Here is an 8,981-nt window from a genome sequence, read left to right as displayed (position 1 = left end):
ACTTGGGCCTGTGCTCTGACATCCTGGGCTTCACCAACTATGGCCATCTCAAATTCGCCTTTGACCCGCTTCCTCCGCACTGGCTGAGTGAGACTCAAGGGCTAACTTTGACTTCTTAGATATGGACGTTGACGGCACCACCACCTCGGCAAAGAACTCGCGCAAGAACAAGGACAAGAGCCAGACCCGGAAACAACTTCGTCGCAGGCCCCAAAATAAGGTCACTTTCCCTGCCTCACGAGGCAAGGGCGCGCTGAAGCCATTCACCGGTGGACGCACCGGCGGCCGCGTCGCAAAACGAAGATCATGATTTACGATCTGCATACACTGGCGTTGTTGTATTGCATTTTCCGGCGTTAAAAATGTTGCTATTTAGCCATGGGCTTAAAAGATACCTTGACTGGAGGATTTCAATGCTTGCATAAGTTTAGGAATGAATATTTGCACAGACGAATTGCCCCTACCAGAAATGCTGCGTTTTGCCCTTTGATGACTATGCTCCTTCCTTACGTGATGCACTAGGCCTTTTGCGGTGTAAACACCTCGACCCTCGCGCCTTCCGCTCTGCTCTTCCGTTCTTACCTCCACCCCGCTTCCCAATGGCGGCCCCGACTTTTCGGTTTCTCGACCTTCCGAAAGGATTGCGTCTTATGGTTTACGAATGCATTCCCATCACAACACGCCACCACGTCTTGCATGACCCGACAATTCCTGAGGATAGTCCCAGCGGCGGATCGACCATTACTTTGGTTGTCAAATCGATATCGATTGCAATGCTTCTTGCCTCTTCTCCAACATATGACGAGTGCAGGCCTATCTTCGACCATACGCTCAAAGCTCTCCGAGCTGAGCCGCTCCGTCTCATCGTCGACTCGACAAGTTGGGAATCTATGAGAGCTTACCCGAAGACGAGATCGATCAATCGATGGTGCACAGAAGATTTCATGTTCCACGCTCGAAATGATCGTTCCCATTATTGGGAGGGAAAGAGTTCAAATTGGCGCGCCGCGTATTCACACCCAAAGATCCAGAATTTATCCACATCATCAAATTCATGGGCACTATAACAAGACTCCGGAAAACGCGTTTGCCTAGCTCCAGCATAATAGCTGTGCGGCCCAAAGGCAGTCACAATGTCACCTCCGATTTGGCCGACCAGATAGCTAGAACCGCCATCAGACCAATGTTGAACGTGCTTCCAGACCCAAAATGGACGCTCCATGCTTCGAGCCCAGAAGTGGGGTTAGATGGTGTCAATATCAGCGACTGCATCATGAATTTGTTTCACCAAAGAGAGAGCTGGGCATGGCCTGGAGCCACTTTCATTGAACGGGTAAGCCCGGAAGAATGGACTAGAGACTGGGAGGAGTGTGGATCAACGACCCATCCAAGGAAAGCTCCGGGCCAAAATCTGCACCTCCAAATCCACTGAGTAAACCCTCGAAAAGGCCTTCGTTGATGCTCTGCAGCGTCCAATCGTCGAGTGCACCCACATCATTTGAGGAATCGAGCAACGACCACTGATTGTCCCACTCTATAAGTGATGGCTGTATCTGCTCAGACACCTGAGCAGACAGCATCCCCGCAGCTGCCGTGGTAGATGAGGCCAACCTGCGCTGAAGACTGATGGTACCGAGGTATGGTATTTGGAGCTGCAACTCGCCGTTCTCGTCATCCACAAATTGACCGTCACATTCTGTTGCCAGCCCATCGGCAGCCTCGCTAGTGGAAGTGTTGTAGCCAATTCCGTTGGCCGATGCTGCTTCGACTTCAAGGAGGTATTGCATGATACGAGAGAGCTTCATCGCGATCGCGTCGCTCCCCATGTTTTCCAGTATCTCGACTGTTCGTTCCATCATCGCACGATCACTTGGACGACTGTGATCGAGGACTGCTTTGTGTTGAGCTATCGATTGGTTCCGCGCGTCGATATGAGCCAGACATAGCACTGTAAGGGCGATGAAAGAAAGGAAGTCTACCCCTCGACAGTAGTAGAGACCAGTATTCCACCTGCGAAATGCAATATATCGAGATATGATTTCGCGAGCTGCATGAATAGCCGTGGCTTTGCTGTGGTCGCACATGCTGTTTCCTGACGAGCGAAGAACGTACGGTAGATGCAACCGTATGACCAGATGGAAGTGAGAAAACTGATACATTGTACGCGCGATCTCTGGCAGAGGGTCCGGCGCTGTCAAGTCATTGGCATCGAAGTCCGGAACTAGCCACCACTGTGATGGCATGAGTGCAGCCGCCTCCTTCAGCATCTCGTCAATCCCTCGGACATTCTCGGTTTCCTGTTCGCCGGGCTCTTTCACTCGGCGTGATAATATGCGATCCGCGATTATGCATTGCATACGAGAAATTCGATCAAGCGGATGACACGACGCCATTGCTTCAGCATCAAATCCGCGTGTCTGTAATGAAGACTGCGGCAGACCCAAAGTCAACGACAAATAGCGATCCATCTCGATAATGCGACAACAAAACTGATCTGGATCAAGTCCTGACCTCGTTTCCGGGACCAGAACCTTGAAAGAAGACAGCTTCGAGCTGCTTCGATGCAGCCCCAACATCTGCGCAACAGCAGATGCCCGACGTGCAGTCATCCATGCGCGATGTAGGTTACCAGCATAATTATGGATCATAGCTTCTATCATGATACATTCGATGCCTTCTGCAGAGGCAGTTAACTCGTCGTTGGAAGTCACGAATTTCACTGCTGTATCCATTGCCCGAGACATGACTTTGTTGTAATGGGCGCGCTGATGCATTGGTATTTGTCCTGCCGATAGCGCGCCCTGTAAGAGACTGCTCAACAGAAGGAGGTTCCGCGCTAGGAGCGCAGGATGTGCTCCTGGTGGTGGTAATTGTAACATTTCCCGCGGGCTCTTCGGTACCTGATTCATGACTTTGGTCGAAGATGAGGTTAATTTGATGTGCAAATGTGTTGAGAGGCCGACTGGGAGCTTGCAGATGTAATCGAGATTTTGCTTAGTAGGCCATGCTGCAACGAGATCTCGAGATATGCCGGTGTATCTGCTACTAAGTGATTCTGAAGCTTGCGATAGGCTCGTGGGTGTTGATGAAGCTTCTGGAGAGGTGGATGGAGTAATGTTGATGCTCCTCGAATAGTCCTTGTAGACGTCAGGTCTGGCCAAAGACGAATCTTTAAAACGATATGCGTACCACTTCATCACCCCAGCCGCTCGTTACCGCAGTCTCTGGGCGGCTTTCTAGTGTATTGCGACCCGCGTAGGTCGTGGTATTGGCCAGACGCTCAAGCAGATTCTCGACCCGGCTCAAACGACCCTCCACTCCATCATCAGCCGCTTTTGTACTCAAAGCTGGTACATCCGGATACTCCTGACTGATACATGTCGTTCTTCGTCGCACACAATTCTCGCACGTAGTTTTTGAAGGTGCCCAGATGCATCGGACCTTTCGTTTCTTGCATTCCCAGCAACTCTGAGTACCTTTGCGCACCTTTCTTCGTTTCGCCGCTCTTTCACCCTCAAGGTTATTTTGCGATGGCATACTAGTTCGATGAGGTGGTATGTTTTTTAAGAAGACGAAGGCATGCTTGTCCTGAGTTTAGGGAGGTTTGGCAGGGTAGTAGATCTCGTCCGCCGAGCCGGCGGACGAAAGAGCTTCCATCAATTTACAACTACACTTGCGCTAGCGCATCACCGCGGATACCCGCCGGAAGACGCGCTCGATCATGCTATCCCATCACGGCTTACCATCCCATGCCTTCTTCAAAAAAACTTTTGCATCCGTGAACTCGTAATCAGGCAACAACCGATTCCACTCATCGCCTACATCGAAAGCTCCAGCTCCTATAGCCAGCGAAATACCACCGACCATCTTTTTCGATAATGTCTCAACAAATTCTAGTGGAATGGAAGGGTGGTCAAGTCTGGGAAGCCAGGACGCCGTCCAAGTTCCCTTCTCCAAGTCTTCGTTCGGAATCCTTTCGATGGTAAAGGGCCCACCTGAACCACCTTGATTAGTGAACGGAACAACGACAGAAGAGCTTGCGTGAATGGAAAGAGGGTAGGGAGACCAACCGCGTATCTCCTCCCCAAGAGCAAGGAATTCCTTGATAGAGATTCGAGACCCCCGGATTCCACCCGTGACTGGCCACTCGCCTTGATAGTCGACCGCGAGCGCAACCACATTCGCTAGGTCTTTCACTGTGGTAAGGGTGAGATAGTCACTCTCGGCTCCCTCTCGTATAACGGCCCGACGGTTTTCAAAATCGAACTGCGTTTCAATTGCCTTGACATGCTTGGTCGATGTGTACGGAAGAGTAAAGTAGTTGGTGAAGAGGCCCGGCTGAAAGAGACAGTACTCCAAGACTTTCTTGTCCTTGTTGAGCTCTGCTAGGTATTGGCGTGTGTGTCTTTTGAAAGTGTACCAGTCCATGTGGTCTAGGCCAACTCTGATGGAATGTCAGTACGCAAAGAGCGAGACGAGAGAACGGGGGTGACTTACGAGACCCACTCGCTGGGTGCGAATCGTTTTACACCAGCTTTGACTGCCGCATCGATGAGATTCTTCTGACCAGAAATACCTTGTTGTTGGTCATGCGGGGCGATGAACGATAACACCACGTCTACACCTTGCAGATGACCGGCCAATTCGTCCACATCCTCATAGGTGGATTTAGCCCATTTAACGGACGAATCCGTGGTCTCAGCTCGGACGTCCTGAGGGAGACATTAGCATTTTTTGACAGAAGTGACACAAGTGGATGCTGACCTTGCGGGTGAAGATCAAGATCTCATGTTTTTTACTAGCGGTGAGAACATCGACAATTTCTTGCCCGACGTCTGTGAAGATATTAGGCGCCGTTCAGATTGTGTAGGGTGGCAGGAACGTACTTCCAGTACCACCTGCGATTGCGATCTTGACCATGCTGGGCGATGAGTCTGCGTTTTTTTGATCGGACAGTTTTAGAAAGAAGAGGTTGTGTAGGAAGAAGTATTGAACCTGGATGCTCTGCTGAGTGCCTCGATGATTTACTTCGAAGTACACGTCGTTTCTTATATCTGAACTACAACCGAATTCGGCCGAATATTGTAGTGCATTTATTTCCACCGAGTTTCGGTGTAGCATTTTGAACAAGATCAGTGATTACTAGACGCTTACCTTTACTAATCAGCATACTATTTGTGAGCTACGATAGCGCTCCTCCTCTGCTATGTTGTCACAGCAAGCCTTGTGACAAGTATTGGCTAGACTGGGTTCTATCATGACGATTTGGAAGAAAGCTTTAATCGTGGTAAGGAACTGCGCGTCTATAACGTTTGCTTGTTCCTTGCTTAATCTGCTTGTTAAGCATTAAATAGCGCCGAGATTCCTTCTCCTGATCGCGCGTTGCATTGAACAACGGCACTAGGTACCACATTGATCAGCCGTGACGCGAAGTCCTATTATAAATAGAGATGTGAATGCATGATACAAACTGAGAGCTGTAATCAAGTCTGACAGAAAGCATGACGTAGGACATATGAAAGAGTCTCACTATCCATCTGTTTCATCGTTATTGAAGTGGTAGGTAACGCGCACGGACCACTCGACATGGTCAAAAATCAAAATCATCCCATCTCACCACCCGCAGCAGCACAACGTGACTAGGACAACGACGACGACAGCAGCAAAAAGAATTGGACTTGCAGGGAATCGAACCCTGGACCACTCCCATGTTCCACGAGGGTTCACTTGCTGTGAAACCCAGGTGCTAAGGGAGTATTATACCACTAAACCACAAGCCCGAATTTGCTGATGGAGAAAAGAATGGATCAAACGTTTATAACTCAGGTCTACCACTCGCCGTTTACCATCTGAAGCTGCGGCGCGGAAGAAATCAGTGGTTGGAGTGGGACGAAGAGGGGCATTTCACACCAAATGTGCACAGACCTAGACGAGCCTTTCCTCATGCTCCATGCTCCGGTCTGGCTCGGCGATGGGAGCGTCGACGATGTCCTTATTGTGAAAAAGGGCCACACTTGAAATGAGATAAACCAACTGAGTTTGATGACTTGAGCGTTGGACAAGCCAATATATCAGTGCCGCCTTGCTCGGTAGTCGGGCGATCGCTATCCAAATCCTGGGCGACGGCTGCCGGGTTCTGGCCGGGTAGAAATGCTGCCCCACTGTCATCTCTAGAGGGTTGAACACGACGCGTGCATGTCGCAATGCTTCGATGCAATTTATGCGTAGAATGCGACTACTGCATTGGTGTATATACGTACTTCTTAGCAACGATGGCATTGGCTTAATCCTTCGTGTTGTATGCAGCTGGATTACGTGAGAAGCTGTTTTGGAGGTACAACGCTCCTTGTAGTAGTTCAGTGCGATCAGTAGTGTCGATCTCGATGGTGAGTGGTTGCGGGAGGAACGCGGGCAGTAGGGGACCTCGGGGACGTCAGGTGGACTAGCGTACCAGTAGCTGGACTTCACCTCGACTTTGGAAATCTCAAGCTTTGAAAACACGTATCACGATATCGCGAGGAGTGGTTGTGCTTGTTCCCAGTGCAAACATTTCGCATATATACATACACTCGTGTACTCAATCGAGAGGTTCTGGCAAGACACAAACAACTTCCTCATCCATATCATCTCCAATCGTCTGCCTCACCTCCATATTTTCTAGATCAACATCATCAACATCTGGCTCTTCACCTAAGCCATCGACTTCTACCTCGTACTTTTCCTCCGCCTTCCTCTTGACCTCAGTATCGAACAAGGCACCCTTGTCATACAGCTTATCCGACTTGACTCCGCCTTTCCTTCGTACCTTGATCTCACGAATCCTGTACGCAAAGACGAAGTCATCTGCTGTTCGACTCGATTCCTTGGTCTCAGCTTTGCGTTTCCAATTCCCTTCTGGACCGAACGAAAGGCCACTGGGTACACCAGCCCACGCCGCCGCATCAACACCAGCATGAACGTAAAGTCCTTTCTCCTGGAGTCTCTGGCTTGAAATATCTGCCGACGACGCGATCATAACACCGGTGATAATGTAGACCTTCTCGCGAAAACGGTTTTCAGTGATATACCTCCTCACGTCTTCATGGCCCACCACTTGTTCCAGAAAAGTGCGACTGGGTAAAAATGACTGCGTCGTCATTGTATCCACTTTCCAGCTTTGGTGGTGAGATTTGTCCAAGCCCACACTGACATCTGCACCAATTCCAAGGACGCATTCTAGAAAGGACGTCCAGACACCGAAGTGAGATGATGACTGTTTGGCGTGTGAGCCACTCCAGTTGTATTCTGTAAACTTGCTGGTATCAGACTTTGGAGGTGGCGGAGGTAGATATAGCGGCTCGTCGGGTTGAGTTGGTGAGGGTATGATGGCCCCCAGGCGTATGGGTCCATCTGGTGGGCTTGGACGCCGTGGTGCGAGGAAGTAAGTGGGTTTGGATGTAACCATACTTTGTGCAATATTTTAGTAAGACAGTCGGGAGATGTGATGGCGCTGCGTGGTAGGCCGAATAGTTATCGAGGACACCAGGTGTCATATATATTTAGCGCTAGTTGCAGATATTCCGGGTATGAGTCGAAGCATGCATATCAATGCAGGATTACGTGTGGATGCATGATCCGTGTGGCTGAGTAATGCAGGTAGGCGTCAAACCCACTTCTTGGCGGCAAAAGTAGTCGGCTTACCTCTGCATCGACCAGTGACCAGTCAACGTATACGAGATCAGCATCAAGACGTTTGAGACAGACATCTGGCTAATCATACTTTCATGTACAAGAAGGCCGGTATACCTTGTGTACGGTGGGAATGCTATCATGGCTTAGCGTTTGTGATACCACGATCAAGGGTGGGAAATATACTCTCTCCCTATGACCGCCGCTGGAACTAGACTCTGAATCAAGCTCTACTCTATCATGCCTCCCAGGGCGCTCTGGTCCTCGACTCCTCCGGAGTCCCAACGCATGTTTCCCATCGTGCACTGTAGCAAACGCTGTTGGTTTGCGTGTCGGCTTAGAATGCCGGGATGTTTCGTGAGGAGTCTGAGAATGTCCCTGGGGAGCTGCTTGAGGTTCTACAAACTGATAGGTTGGTTGAGGAGCTTGAGGACCAGGATAATTTGTCTGATTATGTTGTGCAGGAGCTGCTTGACGACCCACTTGCGGAACTGCTGGCTGGATGGCAGAAGGTGCCTGAGTAGATGCTGGACGAGGTGCTGGGCGAATGGGCAGAGGCGCTACTGGACCTGGGCCACGGGTATCAGGTGGTGGTCTGGTCTCAACAAGAGGTTGTTGTGGAATCGGGAACGGGGCTCTTGGTGACGACGGTGGGCTCTGTGTGGAGGAGCTTTTATCACTACCACTGCGACTACTGCGGCTGCGGCCGCTGCGGCAGCAACAGCACCATATTAGGAGTAGCAGTATCAGTAGACCAAGAAACGCGCCTACAAATGCTCCTCCGATGACTTCGTTAGATGGTCGCTGGAGAGTTGGGCTAACAGGACCAGTCTCTTCGACTGCCGCTGCGGTGGGGGTCCAGCGGCGGACAACAGTTGTGGACCCTTCGAGTACCCGATAGAAGCGCGCTGATAGTTGACTTGAGCGAACCGATGGCTGTGCTGTCATCCGTGACTGTCTCTGAGGCGCAAGCTTGAGGACGGGCATGTGGGAAGCCTAGTTCGCATCGCGGTGAAGGTTGAAGCTACAGAGCCTGCTCAGAATGCAAAGAAGCGCCAGGCGCATGTCGAAATGGGAAGGCTGGCTGCTATCGCTACATGGCTGCGCCGCAAATTACAACGGGGGTGTTCAAACCGGTCGCTACACCCGGCGTTACGCTAGATATCTGCATATCCGCTTGACCCAGGTTGGGTATACAGGCGAGCCATCTTCAGCCCCCACCTCGCCGTAGCCTGAATGACATCGTGAGGCCCGCAACGCGGCTGAGATCGCTTCCATAATCCCAAGGTGCTTCGACTTGGAGAAGAACTGCA

The 8,981-nt window shown here is 50.7% G+C and overlaps 2 protein-coding genes across 2 annotated transcripts; both read right to left on the bottom strand.

The window, feature by feature from the left end:
• Window positions 1–6,577: 6,577 nt before the first annotated feature.
• On the bottom strand, window positions 6,578–7,444 carry ALTATR162_LOCUS8109 (uncharacterized protein; the record flags this gene model as incomplete). The annotated part of the gene is made up of 1 exon (XM_043315738.1): window positions 6,578–7,444. One exon carries the CDS (start codon window positions 7,442–7,444, stop codon window positions 6,578–6,580), a length of 867 nt encoding a protein of 288 aa, XP_043171673.1.
• Window positions 7,445–7,753: 309 nt separating this feature from the next.
• On the bottom strand, window positions 7,754–8,655 carry ALTATR162_LOCUS8108 (uncharacterized protein; the record flags this gene model as incomplete). The annotated part of the gene is made up of 2 exons (XM_043315737.1): window positions 7,754–7,804; window positions 7,855–8,655. The coding sequence occupies 2 exons, from the start codon at window positions 8,653–8,655 to the stop codon at window positions 7,754–7,756; spliced, it is 852 nt and encodes a 283-aa protein (XP_043171672.1).
• Window positions 8,656–8,981: the final 326 nt, after the last annotated feature.

Source organism: Alternaria atra (assembly GCF_907166805.1).
Source record: "Alternaria atra isolate CS162 genome assembly, contig: 28, whole genome shotgun sequence".
Lineage (NCBI taxonomy): Eukaryota > Fungi > Ascomycota > Dothideomycetes > Pleosporales > Pleosporaceae > Alternaria > Alternaria atra.
This window is presented reverse-complemented; position numbering and strand designations above follow the sequence as displayed.